At 37.9% G+C, this 19,575-nt stretch overlaps 1 protein-coding gene across 2 annotated transcripts in view; it reads left to right on the top strand.

Annotated features, from left to right (window-relative positions):
- Positions 1-19,363, top strand: part of znf536 (zinc finger protein 536) — a 196,308-nt gene extending 176,945 nt beyond the window's left edge. The window contains exon 8 of one of the 2 annotated variants that reach the window (XM_037979693.1): positions 16,821-19,363. In XM_037979693.1, the coding sequence (XP_037835621.1) occupies positions 16,821-16,975 (155 nt within the window). In that variant the 3' untranslated portion in view covers positions 16,976-19,363. The remainder of the gene's footprint in view (positions 1-16,820) is intronic. The other variant, XM_017419574.3, reaches the window with a different exon arrangement.
- Positions 19,364-19,575: the final 212 nt, after the last annotated feature.

Raw genomic sequence — 19,575 nt, 5'->3', positions numbered from 1 at the left:
ATTCTATATGTCTCTCTATCTTATTCTCTCTTGGGGAACAAAGAGGCCTTATTATACCTCCCTGTCAGCGTTGCTCTGCATCTCACCACTGTACAATCACTGTTTTCAGCAGCACTACCAGCATGGGGTAAATGGGGATAGAAAGACTAAGAGGGTCAGGTACAGAAAGAACTGGAGTGTCTTTTTCTAGCATTTAGCAATAGTGATCTTAAAGTGCTTTCTCTTTTCTTCCTTTTCCTTTCTTTTTAGGGTTTAAGCGTACCATTCATTTGTTGTAAATGTATTTAGATGAAGCTTTTCTTTCTCTTAAAGCCTCAACAAGCAGTGTAATTTATTTGAGGCACTCGTTCACATGACACACATAGGGGAGCTCACACACACGCACTCCTTAAGTCGAGAGATATCTTCTTATTGGGGAATCTTTCAATAAATCAATGTGACTTTAAACACATTTCCCAGGCGACACGGCTGACCTGATAAGAAGTGAACTAATCTCTTTTGAGGCTGCCGGGAGAGCTTTGAACCAAATCTACTGTGCATCTATCACCAAGGTTATTTGTCAATGGCTGCTAATCCCAGGTAAATTTCCCTGGTTTTATATCAGGGTTCTCATGTCTGAAGTTTCTCGGCCTTGGGAAAATAAGAGAGCAGGCTTACAGAAAGAGGGGGAACAAAAGAAATGTTATGGATTTCAACTGCAAAACAATGGTTCAGGGAGGGAGAGAGGAGCCGAGGCGAGGCGAACAGAGAGGGTTTATTAATTATTCTTCACACACCATAGTCAAAACAGGGTTGCAATGTATTCACCCTTGTCAAATAGTTGTTTATGTAATACTGATACAAGATCAATCATTTCTTTTTAAATGACCTCACAGTATTTTTGTCATAACGCTTAAACCGAATGGCTCAATAATTTGTCCCTGAACATTTCAGGGCAATTTGTGAAAATAAAATACTCTGATGTAAATTCAAAGCTGTTTCTCATGTAGTTTTAATTTGTAATGTAACAATATCACCCAGGATTTACAAGGTTATCATAATATTCTCAATGGTGACATCTATAAAATGTTCATGAAAACCAAGCTCACAAAATATTTTGAATATTGGTTGAATATTGCCAAAGCAAAAGTATTGAAGCACACATACCAGTTTTCTGTTGGTTTATCTATAGCTCAGGCATGCTTCACAGTAGAAATGTCATTTAAAGTTGAAACAGGACACAGAATGTTGGACTTTTTGTCACCTGAGGTCTGCCACTTACAGTACACACACGCACATATATATAAATATATATATATATACTTATTAATATAGAACATATACATTATGCACAGGAAGTTTTTTTAGATTAATTTCTGCTTTGCATAGTTTTCTGCCTGTTTCATAAAGACTGCTGCCAAAGATTGAGAGACTCAGGTGTCTGGTTACCATGGTGACCCTAAGGAACCTAATGGCAGCAGTTCTAACATTTTCTTATTTCTCTTTTTATACTATTTATAAATCAGAATGTTGAATTTTGGACAATATTGGCACCAGATTTTCTTGTTTACAGAATTTTATTCACCATGATTTTGTTACATCCTTTTATTACCCTGTTTTTGTGTTCTGGTAAAATCTAAAAAATTTTTTCACATTTGGCTATCTAAAAAGTTCCATTATTTTAGTGTTTAATTGGATAAAGCTAAAATAAAAGTCCATAGTAAAACTCCATGATATCGTCTGAAAGGTTTTTTTTTTTTTTTTTTTTCTGAAAAGTGTGCTCAGATATTAGATGATAATAGTGGATGAAAACTGTTGTTTTTTTTTCAGTATTTAAAGCTCAGATATGAAATTTGGCCTAACACTAAAGATGTGGGCAGCTTTCTAACACATTACAAGAATTAAATTAAGTTCAAATATGAACATCTACATATTTTACAATGAACTAAAATGAAATATGTAGAGGCTAATTAAAAATAAATAAATAAATAAAACAGTTTGTCATTTATAACAATCCAAAATTTACTTTGAAACAGCTCAGAAGGCAACGGATGGGTCAGCATCTGTGAGTTACTACGTTCTCCCAAACTTATGCTGTCATCTTTCCAGTGTGTGCATTTAGGATGGCAGGGATTTGATTCAGCTGTGGAGCCAATTAGCAAGGCTTTGAAACCAATGTCTGGGCCACAGTATGACAAATAACATTTCACTTTTGCCTATCGCACACTCCCTTGTCCCATTACACACACTAGTTTGCAATAAATAATTGATCAATCATATTGTTGTGAGAACTTTCTGCCTTTGCCGTTTCTTGTGCAGCAGTGCCTCATGTGGAAAGAAACTTTTCCTTGAGTTCATTTTTTTATTTCTTATGTTTCATCCAGACTCCCTCCTTTTTTTTTTTCTTTTCTTTCCCTCGCTCCCCTGAGGTCTCCCATCATGTGTGCTGAAGATCATGGAAAATCTCTTGCCATATCTGTCATCTGTCACGTTCTCTGATGAACAGTTTTGATCTCTCACTCTGCTGTTTATGGCCGTTGTCAAGCAAAAAAGAGTCGTAGCCGTAAGTGCTTACACCAGCGTGTAAATAGTTTGACGTGTGGCTCTGTAACAAAGTTGTGGGAGTAAATAAGGAGCCAAACAACCATGCAGGAGTGCAATTAAGTTGTACGTCTGCATTATGAAATGTTTAGAGCGGCATGATTTCTGTCCACTCTTTTACATTTATGGGTCTCAATATCACGACTGTTCTGTCTTTGTTCTAGAAAGACTCCCTGGATGTGAGAGATCAAAGGGTAAAAAGCGTGTGTTATGGTTAGCGCTAAACTGCACACATGCACACACACTATACAGTGGGACAGAGGAGAAATGTGTGGAATATAATGTAATTGCTGCTCAATTCTTCCACAATGAGGTCATGGTGTTAAGGGCCAAGTCATGCAGGCTGTGCTGGAAAGGAAGATTTTCACAGCTGAATGGAGGAGATGTCAAATATTAACATGTGGATCTATTCAACATTAGCTCTATACGCTGTCTGGAGAACTGTAATACAATTTGAGGTAATGACTAAATTACAGTGTAATTTTCCCTTTTTTAAAGTATTTGTTTCTCCTACATGTCATACTACAACTGGTGTCCTTTAAATGTTTGGTGCAAAACATTTTATTCAGTTTTCTGAGGCTGGGACCAACACACAATTTGATAAGTGTGTCTGAACATTTGGCCTCAAATCACAATATTGCACGTATATGATGCACAACCGTCTGGCAAGCTGCTGCTCGTGATAGGTTTCCACCCAAATATCAGCAGCAATATTCCCTGAAGTATTTCACTTTAACATGATTTTGGTGTTTACTTTTATTATTTTATTCCTAACAGAGATAATTAAAGACCTAGTTTTTCTTAAAGGAATGCATATCATACACTGTTTCATCCCAGAGTTTTAAAATGAGATCATCTTGTGTTGAGAAGTTATTGTTGTTTTGGTCAAACCTGTACAATATTGTTATTCAGCATCTCAAACAATGTCTCAGGCTATGAGCTAATGATGACTCTCAGCTAGCAGCACATCAAATTTAAGCTTAATATCTATAAAACTAACTGAGTTATAGGCATTTATGTCTTTGCTTATTTTGATTAACTGTGGCAGCCATCTTGGATTAGGTTGACTGCAAAATCTACATCAAACAACAAAATAACATTATTGCCTTTTCACCTTTGGCAGTGGGTGATAATAACCATTAAATAGAAATTATTAGAAAATATTAAATAGAAAATATTTTGTCATGTAGGAAATATTCTTATTTATTCACTCACAATATTTTATTTTACCTTTTTTCACAACTGAAGCACATCAATAATTTGTGATATTGCATAAGTAGCTTAGGATACTGTTTAACCTAAAAAAGATTCCAATGAAACTTTTTTCATTGTAATGAATTATTATGAACATTATGTGTCTATCACAAGTAAAGTCTAACGTTTTGTAGAGATGTCTCATTTTTTCCAGCACAGATTTAAACAGAAGAGGTAAAAAAGAAAATGGCATGGGTATGAAAAAGCCTTGAGTTAAACAGAAGTTCTGGCTGTTCAGACAGCTCAGAGACAAATCAGCATTACAGTCCAGGAGAGAGCGAGGACAGAGGAAAGAGCCTCTGAGGAGAAGACAGGGTGAAAACAGAAGAAAAAAGGGGAATGGAGAGAGTGTGAGTGATTTAGAAAGAAGACAAAGATGAGGGAAAAGAGGAGGGATGTTGGTGTGTGTGTGTGTGTTGAGTTGAGTTGGGAGGGGGGGTGATCTTGGAAAGGTTTCGTATATCATAATTATCCCGTTAAGTAACGGCAGAGCGGCCTCCCCAGGGGAATTTGTCTTAAATGGAAGATTTGCAAGGAGAACGGGTCAGAGAGAGAGAAAAAGAGAAACGGCTTCCAGTCGGCAGGAAATCCTGTTTACATTTACATAATCATATCAACACTCACTCCTTCTTCATCGTCTCTTTCTTATGCCTTTTCAGAAACAGAAGAAAAAAAACAGGAAAGTAACAGATGAGGGAGGGCTCCGGGCTGCTGATTGTCGGTGTTTGTTGTTGCTCTTTTTTCCCCCCCTTTCCTGCTCTTATTTTCTTAAAAGTGCTGCCAGTGTTGGCACGAATGCCTCTTATTTTAAATCTCTTGCCAGCACCTCCAACCTCCTCTCCTCTGCGTCTCTCTGCCTCATTATGTCCTCTTTAAGTGGGATTTCTCAGACCTTTTGGCCTCTTTCCCTTGTCTGGCATGTTGAAAAGAATATCATAAATAAGGAATGGCGTGGCCGCCTATGAGAGTCTTAATTGAGATCTGCTAAGAGCAGCAAGCAGATGTTTGTAGCAGCAACTGTTGAATCATCAGAGACTGCCGAAAGCCTATGAAACCATGTTAAAGAGAAGCCAGGTGTTCTGCATTTTTTTATTTCTCACTTTTCCTGTCTTTTCTCTCTCTCTCTCTTTACATCAAGGAATAGTGAAGCGGTGGTGTGAAAGTGTTTTTGTGGAGAGTTTGTGGGAGGAAAGAAAGAAAAATGAGAAACATATGGGTTATTAGCAATGTTAAACTGCTGTAAAGTGTCTCCATCTTTATCTTTTCTGAAGCTAAACTGAAATCAAAGACATGAGACGAGAAAACAAAGCCTGCGTGAAAGCTTGATTAAATCATGCATCAACAAAAACTGAAGACTAATAGCATGTTAAATCACTATTACTATTAGCGAAAAAAAAAGAAAAAAACACATTGGAAAAAAGCTGCCGTTATCGTAAAGAACAGTTTTGATTTGTGCAATACTTTGAAATTTTCTGACTGAAAAAACATTGGCTTCTCTAAATCACTTGGTCCCCAAAGATTAGAGGTAGGAGAAGAATCATGAACTGAAGCTGTTGTTATGATTTAAAACAACAAAGAAAATATGCTAAAGCCTTGACATTCTCCATTTTTATCCCTCCTGCTGTTACTGATTATTTCTCTACTAAAATGACACCTGGCTCTCAGTCAATATGATAAATAAGTAAAATATGATGAAAATAAACCAGTAAAGGACCTCCTTATATATATATATATATATATATATATATATATATATATATAGGGTTAGATGATAAAGATTGGGCCATGTTAATGTCTGCATTGTGTTAAATGAGAACAAATACCTTAAAGGAACACTGTAGAACAGTTAGTGACATCTAGTGGTCATGTTGAATATAGAAACACCCTTAAACACAGCCGCCTAGTCTTGTGACAATTTTGCATTTTTGTAGGTTGGCTCTAGCTGGCTTAAACTATGAGAAAAAATGAATAACAATTTGTCAGTCAATGATTTCCACCTGAGAAAGGCTACACTACTGATGTCAGTTCAGGTGTTGTTGCCTCTTCTTCACCCACTGCCTGTTTTGCAAACTTAACATGCACAAAAATATTTTTTGTTTTGTCCTAGATTGTTTTTATTGTTCCAATATAACTTAAAAATAATATTGGATAATCAATTAATACAGTTTTTGGGGGCCAGAGGAATGTAGGAATCCAGAATCGTTCCAGATCTAGCCATTGTACGCAGTCATTCACCTAGAGTTTTCTTTTTAAGATTGGCACCTTCAAAGCAGCTTTGAATTCCCAGGGCTCATAGCATCACTTTGTGCTCTTATTTCATTATGCAGCCTTTTAACGCATTTTAGACAATGGACATATGATCAAATTCAAGTGGCTGGCAGTTAGATCTAACCAACAGCTTGTTCATCTTCCATGGATCTTGACTGTCTTGTTTGCAAGAGCTTGACCACAGCCTGCACCTTGGTACACCAAATTGATGCACATGTTGCACATGTTCACATACCACCTTTCTCCTCCTCCTCTTTGCCAACTCAAGGAAACCACCCAGCCCTCAGAGCCTTCTCCATCCTCATATTCTAAACTGCTGTCATTTATTTAGCCAGGACATTTGGATGAATTCCCTGTGTGCTATGAGAACCCTGGGAACCAGTGACAGGTTCTCTGTGATCATAAATAACTGTGATAGCTGTGTTGCTGAGTTGCGATTATTTTCCTGTCTGTTTTTCTGCATGTCATATTAATCTCCCTCTGTAGAGATTTGACTTCTTTTCATCTGAATATCTGCTTCTTTTTTATCTCGCCGTGATTCAGTCCAGGATTCATGCTTTTCAGGCAGTTCTGCTGAGGCTCAGCTTATGGGAAAAAATTTTGCAAAGATACCTTTGTGCTTAGGTGACTGATAGTTGAAATTTAAGGACGACTCTCCAGAGGTAAAAGAAATAAATCCCTAGAAGCCATATTTAATGAAAAAGCTTGAGGTTGTGCTTTCATTATCTGAGGTTGAGAATTATTCTTCCACTAATTTGCTCAATTTTATGTCTGTGTGTCTTTACAAAAGAATATTGCAAACTTTAGCAGAGCGGCACACTTACTGTTGCCCTATATATGTATTTTGCCCCATATAATATTGTCCTATTTGCTGCTCTGTCTCTAGTTCATTCTCTCCTCCCCTTGTGATCTACATACTTCCTCCATAATGTGTCATCACATTCCCTTTGTCTGCCCTTCTCCTCTGTTGCAGTCAAATGGAGGGATTGGGAACACATTTACTGGCAGATCAACAGACTTCTTCTTCCTTACCGTCTTCCATCTGGCTCTGTGCCACATCGTATTAGTAACCAGATATGTCACAGGCAGCCACCATGCTGGGGGAGGAAAACTCTGTCCACTTCTGGTGGTGCCGTGGCTTGCTGATTAGCACCTTCAATTAATATAGTTGATGCACAGAGAGGTTGGTTGCCTTCTTGTGTTCAGTGGTCCATTAGCGCAACACTTGAAAACCAGGCAACAGCAAAGATGTTTGCAAGGAGTTTTGCAGTGTGTGGTAAGATTGGTCAGTGCTTCAATGAGTGAAATTGAATTTGAGCTCTAATGTCATGACACGGTACCACAAAATTGAATACAGCACAGTATCTATGTCACTGTCTTCTTCCTGTAGCTTCCTAATAAAATCATATTTAGTAGCTTTATATAAATTTTCCAAAATGTCAGTCCAGTCTGATTATAGATTGTGAAAGTGATTACTGACAGCTGTTCACACACAAAAAAAAAAAATTAAAACTGTGACATTTCTGCAGTTTTGGAACTACAAAATATTCCAGGCAAGTGTTTGCCTTTTAAAATGGTTAGTCCCCTTCACACAAGAAGAAAACACTGCAACAATGTAAAAATAAATAAATAAAAATAAAAACATCAGTGGTCTTTGTAGGATCTTGCAAAGGTCTTTTAGTGCACATTAGGAACACAGTGAGGTCTCCCTGAGAAAGCATGATAAATCATGAGGGTTTTGAGCACGCACAAAACTTTTGTAGTGAAGTCATGGTGGTTTATGGTGAGGACAATATATTGGAGTTTTGAGTGGATCATGGGTTGGCAGCATATTTGTGATGTGCTGCTCGTGTACATTAGGGCGGCTGGGTCAGAATTTGACGCAGGACTGGATGCTTTAGCCTGGTGAGCCTGATGACGAGGCTACAACCCCATCACGGCCAACTTATAGCAGTATTCCCAGGAAGGTATTAAAACAATGTTGGCAGTACGACAACCACTCACATAACTTCTTGCCACTTTTGCTTTAACCAACAAAAACATGTCATGTGTCTGAAATGATCAATCCATGCTCCCTCGACCTCAGTAAGTACTGCACAATGCTCAGAACTGAACCAACTGAAGAGGTAATGGCAAACATTGTAAACTACAGTTCTACACCATGAGACTGAACAGTTGACACATTTCATAGAAGATAATGTGCTGCTCAGTCAGGTTTCTTACAAATGAGTAAGATTTTGTGGTGAAGATTAACACAATGTGTCTACATTTCATTAGAGGTCAAGGAATTAATACAATTCTTCACTTGTATGGCTTTCACCCTTGGTCTGTATTGAAAAAGCTGAGGGAAGGATGTTAGATTGTGTAAACACAAAGCTTTCTGAAAAACAAGAAAAAAAGAGTGGCTGCAGTGAGTTGAGATGACCTCACCTATTCATAGCCTTTAAACAAAAGCTTCCTTTACAGAAAAGAATGAACGGCAGTGATAGTAACAGAACAGCAGATGTACGAAGTTGCTAGTACATATCGCCACATTCAGAGAAATCAAATGAAGACGGAAGATCGGACCTTGTTAGAATCAATACATGATCCAGAACTGTTTTATTCACTGGACTTAGGTGTTTTTTTTTTTTTGTTTGTTTTGTTTTTTTTGGTTGCTTTATAACCGAATATGTCAGAAACATTTAAGATGTGGCCTTTTTCCTCTGCACATTCCAATGCCATTATGTTACATTGTTGCTGAATAAAAGGCCGTATTATGTTCCAGCCACCCCCCTCAAGTAAAAAGGACAGAAGTGGACCCAGTTTTTATCTGCTGAACGAATCAATCAGGATTATGTCAGCTGAAAAGAATCACAGACAGCAGTCGCCAGACCCCGCGTTTTAGTGTGTCTGAGTGTGTGTCAGTGTGTACAGTAGATTCCCGTCTATGTGTGACTGGAGAGGAAAAGAGGAAAGCACTTGTTGGTTGTGAACACACCCATCTTGGTGACAGAGACATCATTTGGGGCAAAAGGATTTTTTTTTTTCTATTTATGTATTTACTCCCACCCTGCTCAGCTCGCCCCTTTCTCCTCCACGATGGGAGGATTGGAAGAGCACTAATTATCATTTCAGCAGAAATGATTAGTAGATCAAACAGGGATCGAATGCCATTTCCTTCCATTAATGCAGGGGGTTTAGAGTGCCTGTCATGGCTTGGCTTGTCCTCAGTCTGTGGAGGGGAAGGAAAAAAAAAATACCAGGGGATGGGGGTGGTAAAGTGAGGAAGAACAGAAGAGAAGAGGCTTAGGAGGCAGAGAACGAGGGAGGGACAGAGCGAGACAGAGGTTTGGCTACGGGGCTAGAGAAGAGCTATTGGGGTTAAAGATAAATTTCAGCCGTTTTGAAGTGAATTTCCATGAAAAAAGTTATGAAAAAATAACACCCAACCTGTTGTACATAGCTCTTTGAGCAACCTCAGTTTAGAGACAGAGTGTGTGTGTAACAGAGCTTTACATTTAAATGACATTTGAATGCAGACAAAAGTTGTCTTAAAACAATTCCAATCTAAAAAGAAATAATGGTTTATTCAAACACTTTTAATAAAATTTTTACATTGTCATCAATATTATCTTACATAGAGTTTTTAGCTGAAATATTTTAAGATGCCTGACAGATTTGAGCACAGGCTGCACTAAAAGTGTTACCTCTTGCTGCTGCTGCTATTTGTGTCTTGCATAAAGCCACACAATTCAGATAGCTATATAATGTAAAGGTCTATGAAACTGAGTTTACATGAACTGCTATGAAACTTTGGATATCAGAGTCTGTTTTAGGATGGCAGGAATCCACACTGGCTTTGGCTGAGCTTGATCTTGCCATTAGGTCATCAGTCCTGTTAGATATAAATTGTCTCCAAACTGATGTTATTCAGAGCTGTCTACAACAGGTAATATATATATATATATATATATATATATATATATATATATATATATATATATTATGTTTTCTACAGAACCTCACTTCAAAATACGAAATAAATATCCCTTTTAAGACTGGAGAATTTTGCATTTGTGAGTTGAGGACCAGAGATTTAGAGTTTTAATAAGAAAAACAATATCCATGTATTTATCCTTTTTTGTTGTTCTTTTTTTTGATTGTATGTGTGCGAGACAGAGACAGATAGACAGAGAGGGAAATGTTACACACAGTTTATCCAAATATGTGTTTTAGCGACTGACTTATATAAAAGCTTAAATTGAGTACTTATTTAAACATAGGCTGTCAAAGCAGCAGCTGATTTTATTTTTTCATCACAATCCCGTTCTATTCTCAAACCACCTGACAGTATTCAAGCTTTAAGTTTTGTTGGCAAAATTCACAAACCAGGCTCTAAAAGGAAGCAACACAAAACTGGCACCTTACATAGCTCAGTGTTTCCATTAAGGGATCCAAGAGATTTTGAGGTAAATATCTGAAAGATTAGGGAGAAACAGTGAAGCAAAGGGGCAGGAGGGAGGAGTGGGTGGGTNGGGGGGCACGCCTGAGCTTGTGATTGTGTCTGCACATCAGATGAGAGAAATGTCAAAGAGAATGTGAGAGATGACCTCTGCGTTCATCGCCCATTAATGACCCTGCAGCTCCCAGCTTCATTTTCCCTCTCATCCAAAACATTAAAAAAAAACATTTCCTCCTGTCTCCAACAGTCATTTCCCCCCGCATTGTATTTATGTATTGAAAAAAAAAAAGGTAATAGATCAAGCACATTCCATTATTCTCTTATAAGATCATTAGCAAATATAATTAGATATGAAAGAAAGTAATTTGGAGAGAAGAGGAGAGAAAAGCGCTATCAGGCAGAGAAGACAGATTGTAGCATCAGAGTGTTTGGGCTTAAATTGCTCAGCGGAGGTATTATCAAGCCGGCAATCTTTTAGCCTCAGAAATAGTTTTGGAGACAGACAGCAAAAGATAGAAGGAGGCCACTAACATTGACTTCATTGTTTTCTGCCAACTACAATCATTCTTTTTTTACATTTTGCTCCCTTTTGTTTTTCGTTTTTTTTTTTTTTTTTCTCGTTTTTTTTTCTCTTCTCTGATTCTTTCTATCCTGTCATGAGTATCACCTCACAGTCGACCCGGAGAGTTTGCAGCAAAACAAAACTGAGTTTATAAAAAGAAAACAAGCTGCCACGGAGTCATCACACACAAACACATTATCACAGGCAAAAGAAAACACGTAACCTTTTCTCCTCACTTCTTGCACGTATTGATTCAGCTTTTGTATTATTTTGGCAACTTTAAAAAGCACAAGTAACACACAAATTGCGTTTTGCCTTGAAGTTGCTTTTTGAGGAACCTTTTCTTGTCTTTTCGCTTTTGCACATGGCAACCCCCCCCCTCCAACACACACACGCACACACGGCCCCCCACACGCGCACACACACTCACTCTCCACTCGCACACAGGAGTTTTTGTCACTTTTTCTTGCACCTTAACACCGTACCCTGTTTGTCTAATAAGGATCTGAGCCGAAAGCAGACTGAGAGCACAATAATCCTGCTGCGTTTCACCACAAATTTGCTTTTCTTTTTCTTTTTTTTTTTTCACCCCTTCTTCTTTAGTAATGCTTTGAGGGATCGGGGAGGAAAAGGGGGGAGGAGGGTGGGAAGGGTGAAGAGGAGGGGTGGCAGTATGGATGTGGATTTTTCTAGTCTTTTGTGTGAATCACAGGGAATGGTAACTATAAACATCCTGTATTCATTAAAACCATCTAAAAATACAGTTTTTGGAGGGGGTGGGGGGGGCTGAGGGCTGCGCTCACTTCCTCGCCGCTCCTTCTCGGTGTATACAAGCACTGCTGTGTTATGCCTGGTGCTGCTCATATTTACATATTTATAAATACTGGGCTGTACAATGAGACGAGGCTGTGCCAAGAACAACAGTTTTTGCTCGTGTTGGGCCCGGATGCCTGGGAGCAGGAACAAAGCAGCCTTAACCACCTCCAGTGGCATGGAGTGGGTCCACATAGGTCTCTTTCCTCTGCAAACTCCTCAAATATGGGTGCAGATATGGAGAAATGAGGCAACTTTGAGTCCTCTTTCTTTTTTTTTTTTCTTTTTTTTAAATAGCTGATGTTTTTTTCAGCTCCAACTGTAATCCTGTCTTATAACTTTTGTAAAAATCTGTGAAATTCCGGCCATCGGCTATATCTGCGATTAGAGTAGGTCATGTTTTGGGTTTTCTCTGCTGCTGCACTTCAGTGCAACTCAACTCTTCCTGTTCCTTTTCTCACATGATAAAAGTTCTAAGTCTTTAAAATAAAAATCTTAATAATAATAAATCAAAATGCTTGTTTTTGAAATATATTAACATGTCTGTCTTCCAGTTGTGATACAAACAAAATTTTATTTTGCTCATATTTCTTTCTTTAAAAATAATATAACAAAACTACAACAACAAACACTGTAAACCTCAACATGTTAGTGTCATGTGTGATTTGCCCACTTCCAGAATCTTTTCAATGTAAATAAATTAAATTAATTAAAGTGCAGCAGTCATGAGAGCAAAGAGACACACACAGCAGCTTCAAGCATGGTGGACAGTTTTATTTCTTAAGGTTTTAGCTACAAAAGCCAGCTGCAGCATTCTTTTCTGACAGCGGAAATTGTGCTTTCAAATCAAAGATCATGTTTTTCTTATGCTGAAAAAAAAATGTTAAATGAGTTGAAATTAACTAATGAGTACAATACTGAGGCTCTCTATTCTTTAGAAAAGTAGTTTTTTTTCAGTTGCTTATATCCAATAATTTCATCCCTTGTTGTGGGTAAACTCCAACACAATGAATCTAACAAACAACATATATCATGCATGCAATGCTGCTCTCAGTCAGATTTTCTGGTAAGTCTGAATGAAGAGTCAAACCAGATTAACACTAAACTGATCAATGTTTGAATGACTTTGTGTCATTGCTTTAAACAACAACAAAGCTACCAGTCTTCAATTTGTAAAGCCTTTTTTATTATTTGGATAACTTTAAATACTTCAAAAGACAGCATCAAGCTATTTATAAGGAAAACACAAATACCATACATAGAAATTTATTTTAAAAATGTCACTATATGTTAATTTTGTTCATTTTGGGGTGGGGCTTTTAAATATAACACAGTTAAGCATTCAGACTCCTTTAGGACAATATCTTTAGTGTTTTCTTCCAGGTGTATCAAAATTGATGTCAGCACCTGAGTTCACTTTAAATCATCAGTGTTATGGTAGAAGTCAGAGCTTTTCCTCACAGCTTTTTATTGAGTTGAATTTAGTTTTGACAGTGACACACTGGCCTGATGGGATTAGGGTTTACTAACCCTAAACTGCCACCAGCACCAGGATATTACCACCACCAACATCCAGTTTGCTTCTTCCTGCTGTTGTAAAAACATAAACATAGCATACATAACTAAAAAAAAAACACATACATGAAACTTTCAGCATTAGCTAAGGCCTCCTTCCCACTGGATGACAACCCTAACATGGCACGATCATCTTACGCATACCTCCGTCTCACTTAGTCCAAGAGAGTTTTGTGAGGGAGTGGCTCAGAAACACGATGGAACTGTCATCAACATTGTAGTATCATCATGGGAACTGGCTGCAGATGCACAGAGTGTGGTGAGATGCAGGGAAGCCTCTTGGGGACCTAGACAGAAAGCAGTGAAAAAACTATTAGGCAAGTGAGGGTAGCAGTGTCCTGACTGCCTGTACGCTGAACAAGGTTTTCCAAAATTTGCCACAATCTAGCCACAATGTTATAGGTCTTATAGGTCGGGGACAGTATAGTGGGGTCATCCTCCAGTGTGAAGACAGCATAAATTTAAAACAAACTGTAGTTAACAAAATGGACTGCCACTGACACTCCTTAGTGTTTCTTATCCTCTTGTCTTAGCTTTAATAGTCACAAACACTGTCTGATTTGTGTTTTTGTTTTCTGCCACATAGTACCATTAATGCTACATTATCCCTCTGAGACTACCCTCATAGTCATTTTCACACACACACACACACACACACACACACACACACACCACCTTAATCCCATGCGGACTCCGACACATGCTCAGGGTGCAGTGGTATGCCATTGTTTCTTCCTCCATCCCATTTATCCATTCTGTTGAGCATGACACATGTATTAACAGTAGATGGATCCTGGAGCTGTGTGTCCTCACACCATATGTTTTCCTTTCCCAGGTCCGCTCCTCCAAAATATCCACTTGTCTCGTGCCATCTGCTATCTCACAAAACGCCACAAGAGGGCATGCTTACTCTTTCACACTACTGTGTTACAAGAACGGAGTGTGCGCTGTAGATTGTTACAGTGTGATATATATATATATATATATATATATATATATAATTTTTTTTTTCTTTTGATTAAATATGAGATCAGATTGTTTTCGGTGACAAGTATTTTTATCAGAATCACACTGCCATCTTATAACCATCATGTATGCAGACAGCATCTTTCCCCCCGAGGCAGTTTGACGGAAACAAACAGATAAGCCTTGCATTCATGTGATAAATGAATGCCAGGCAGGTTTTCTGTGTCTGTGAGGTGCATCTGCCGTCTACCCGAATGGGAAATTAAAAACTGCGAGGGGGAAGTTATGGTAAACCTATAAAGTTGGCCAGAAAATCTCTCCCCACTTCACAGCGGCAGTTGTTTGGGGAGAAGGAGCACCATGCTTAAATAATAACATTCCAGGTGGCTCAGTTAATGAACAGTGAAAATCAAATATGGGGCCTAATCTGGTGCTCGTTACAGGAAGTTTCTTTACAGGGAAGTCATGGACAGGAAGTGCCCTAAGGGAGAAACAAAATTTTTTTTTTTTTGGAGCTTCAAAACAAGGGAACTTCGCTTTTGCTTAAGTTACAGCAGATCTCGCAAATCAAATGAAAGATCTCGTGACAGTTTTTGGCAGCAGGAACAAATGAGTGATATACAGACGAGCTAAACTGGCTTCGCAGTTTGGTGCAACTTTAAAACCTGAAATTAAACATCCATCAAAGACGATAGGTGTGGAAAAAATGTAGAAGAATGCTTTGTTGGCTGCAGCTTCAGTGCCTTATTTACTGTCTTAGTTTGCCATCTTGTGGCTGTAGCTGGTTATGACATCAAAAGTACTCTAACTGAAAGAGTGATTATCTGGTATTTTGAAAAGAGAGGAGAAAGACCCTTTAATGTATGGTTATTCACTTTCAGCTATGTTATAATGCACTGCTTCTGCCAGTATAATTAGTTTCAAAATGGAAAACCTTTTTTTATCATAACTGGGAATTTATACCAAAGAGAATTAAAAGCAGAATCCCATGTAAGACTTATACTGTAGAGTAAAGTGAGTGTTTGTCTCTGGGTGTCAGAGCTGTTCCCTCCCCAGGCAGGCGGCCTCAGAGTTATTATTAAATGCTGAATCTGAGAAATGTTTTATCTTGTTATTAACTCTTTACTTCCCCCCTGTTACACTTCTGATATCCATTCCCATACTCGTGAAAGCGCAGCTCAAATAAACCCGTGTTTTAATTTGGTTTTGTCAGATTCATAACGCCACTTTAAAAGAACATGACATGCAAATGTGCTCGGCAGTGTTTTATTGCAAAATAATTTTCGAAGAAGTTGCTGAGGGAATGAAAGCGCAGAAATGGGAAGGAGGGGGGAGACAAGGGGGAGATGGGAGGGTATTATTTAGTAGCCGCTGCTGTGGGACCTAATTACAGTTATGCATTTCTTAGTGTCTCACAGATATTTCAAACTTTTTTTTTTTTTTTTTTTGTTTTAATAGAATTACTCAGTTCGCTTCCCACCCACTGTCACACTTCCTGTCACACTTATTGAGCCAAAACTCACTTGTAGCAACTATGAAAGCACTCCAGTTGTCACAGCTATAATGTGTTGGCACCAAATACTTTCAAAATGAAAAATTTCACCAAGCATCCAATTAAAAATTTCACTTCATGAGGTCCTTCAAACAAACAAATATCTGCAACACCTGAAAACGGAAGAAAATCCCTGACAGTGAAACTACAAAAAATAAAAATGATTTAGTTATATAAACTGTGCAACACTTTCAGGCGTTTCTGATAATTTGTCCACTTTTTTTCTCCTAAACAGCCCAATAAACACATTTTATCAATGCCATCTAAAATAAGAATATTCTGAAAAAATATGTCTCATTTAAGACTGTGAGTGAAAGGATTTTTCATATGTCTAAAATCTTGGTTTGTCTTTAGCTAATAGAAAAAGCAAACTATTTGGTTTAAAGAAAAAAGCTAAATGTAACTATAAAATTTAAATGAAACTTTAAAAACTCCCAGTAGTATATTTTGTTTGATTTTTAGTTATACCTCTAATTTTGCATAATGAACATTTGTGGATTATTCAGCAAAATAAGGTGTTTTCTTTGGAAAGAAATAAGAAAAAAGCCACAACAAAAATATTTCCTCTCATCACAGTTGTGCTGGGCAGAAATCCACACAAACTGAATTAAAATATACATTTTCTGTTACATGAAAAAACTTGAAGTCACTGATTAAAGTCACTTTGAACTTAAGCTCACAGTCTCAAATGTGACCCCCAATGTAGTGCTAAAGAGTGTGTGTTTGTGTGTGTGTGCTGTAATGGGGGGGGTCGCCTTGTTGGGTCCGTAGTGCTAATCTGCCTCTTGTTCTCTCATTGGCCGTAGCACATCTGTGGGTAGGAGAGGAGGACCAGCCCATGACCCATGACTCCACGCTGACCCTCGAGTCCAACCACCTTAACAACGACCTTAACCACCCTAACAACCATAACCTAGGTGAGCCGCAGGGCCTGGACACCCACGCTGTAAGCAAAGACTAACATCCCACCGGAGAGAGACACACAGGGATAAGGAAGACCATGATGAAGGCAAGGACGATGATGTCGAGAAGGATGAAGGTTAAATGAAGGAAAACACTATAACAAAGACTTTATTTAAGATGAAAAAAAATAAAAGATTAAAAAAAAAAAAACATGCTACCGTCAGTGGGAAAAGAAGGTGAGAACTTTAGAACAGGAAGTTTGAGACAGTTTCCTCTGAGGACGGAGCCGCAAAAATGGACCTAATGACTTTTCCAAGCATCTTTTGGACACTAAACAAAGTGACAACAACCTTCCTTTTGTGTCTCCTGTGGTCTGAATGCTCCTTGTCTTTGTTGTCTTTTTTTTTTTGGTTTTACTTCTTGTTTTCCTCCTTTCTTTTGATGAAACTACCTGTCTGATTCTTGTAAGTGGCCCTGAACTTAATGAGACATTCCTTGAGCTAGAGACATAATGTCTTTTTAAATAGGACTGAAGTGTAATGCTTAATAAAATACTTTTTTTTCTCTCTTTCCTGTTAAGTGAAAAAGATACTTATGCTAAAAGTCTACAATGCATCCTTGTATTGTACCTGGTAGAATGTATTCTACTGCTGGATAGAAACTCAACTTTACCAGACTGTTGATTGAGACCAAGTACATTCCTGTTAAACTAGGCAACTGTGGCTCACTTTTCAGCTGTCATAACCCGCTATAATCATGGTTAACAAGGGACAGATCACCATTTTGTTCAATCTGAAACGCGTCGTTCCACTAATCATGACTGGTTGATGACAGTAACATTGATTGTAAAGAAGACTTATCATTCAAACTGCCCTAAAAGTTTATTGTAATACTACATAAGCAGGCCTTCATCCCACTACACAGTCTCACAGTGTATTTTTTTCCTTTCCTTGTTCTGTGATCCAGATCAACGCAGCACCCGTGGGTGCTTGATGTACATAGAGAGATATAGCTTAGCCGAGCAAAGTGAAAGTTTAAAACATGTGACAAGAAGAAAAGCTGAGAGGTGACAACAGATTATTGGCCAGCGTCTCACGTGGTCAGCGTTCTTCTCGAGTTTGATAGAGGAGAATTAAAACAGACAAAAGAAAGACTCAAAAACAAAATAAAGTGGGAAAACGTTCTTTAAAACCCTACACCCCCTTTCTCTTCATCTCTTAATGTCAACCTGGAGGACTCTAGTGTTGCAGATGTTTGTAAAATACTGCCACTGATCATTGTTGCACAGTGTTACTGACTACTGAAAATGGTTTGATGTATTTACTTTAAGATGAGAAAAAAAATAGCATAAAACTGGAAAAAAGACATATTGTGTATAGCCTTAGATACAAGTCATCTGTTATTGCTATTACAAAGCTATGTAACTGTGCTAGACTGTAGGATGTAGGGTTGATTTGATTTTGAATTTTTATATGTACTGTACATTAATGCCTTGTCCATTTACTGATCAGAAAAGAAAAAAAAAAAAAAAGAAAAAGATGACAATCGTCTCCTGTGCTGCAAACATATTTGCCCCCATATATACAGATCCATTATGCATAGAGGGACTTCTACTTTCTGATTTCTTTCATTTGTTTTGATTCTCAGAAGTATTTTGCACTGTGATAGTATTATAATTCCAACCTATACAGTACAAAACTAGCTAACTAACTACAATGAAGGCGTGTGTTTGTGTGTCCCTTGGCATTGTGAAATGTTTCTACGTCTTTTTTTGTGAACCCAGAGGGGGAGGAAAAAAAAAAAAAAAGTCTAATGCGGTATGTACAGTCCAAATATAATACCTTTCTTTTTAGTCTGATCAACCTCTATACTGTATGTGGCTTTGACAATTCAATCCTCAGATTTATTTTGTTTTTGTATGCTAATCTCTTTCTGACCAACAGCTTGAGCCTGTTACTGCTTTCACCCGGGTGACTTTCAGAGCTCAAATTCCAGCTTGAAGATTTAACCGTGGTACATCCAACAATATTTTGTTTTCACTTCATTAGAAGGATTTATATAGATTGCAATGACTTTCAATTTTACAGAAGTAAGAGGGGATTCAAAATTTAAAATAATACCAGTGAGACAATGAGAAGTGCAACGTTGTGCGTTTAGGGGTTTGGAAAAGGGGTGAAAGTAAACCAGTCGGGTGTAATCTTCTGAAGGCACTGACCAATGGCTTTGGAATCTCTGTTTTCTGTATAAAGATGAGAGATTCATGGCGAGAGTCGGGCTCGTGCTCTCTCCTTTTCTGAACCAGCTATAATGATCATTCCACTCCACATATTATGTACAAAACCTGTCTTGTGAGCTGAACACTCTATGTTTTGCTGTATCCTCATGGCAGATGCTTTGTTTTGTAACTACTGAACTGTACTTATAATAAAAAAAAAATGTATTCAAAAAAAAAAAAAAAAAAAAAAAAAAAAAAAGAAATGCAGCAGATCAGTGGTGTGTTTAATTGTTTTAATTTCTTCATGTCTGGCCTGACTTAGAAAGACAAGCTGCCACGTCAGAGTGCCGCTGTGTGATCCAACAGGGTGTTTGAAAGATGGTCCGTAATTAACAATATTATTAGTACCTCTCAGTTAGTTTGATTGCAAATCCTCACAGGAT

The sequence above is a fragment of the Kryptolebias marmoratus genome, linkage group LG15 (assembly GCF_001649575.2).
Source record: "Kryptolebias marmoratus isolate JLee-2015 linkage group LG15, ASM164957v2, whole genome shotgun sequence".
NCBI classification, from domain to species: domain Eukaryota; kingdom Metazoa; phylum Chordata; class Actinopteri; order Cyprinodontiformes; family Rivulidae; genus Kryptolebias; species Kryptolebias marmoratus.
The sequence above is the reverse complement of the archived record's forward strand: the minus strand, read 5'-3'. Positions and strand labels throughout refer to the sequence as shown.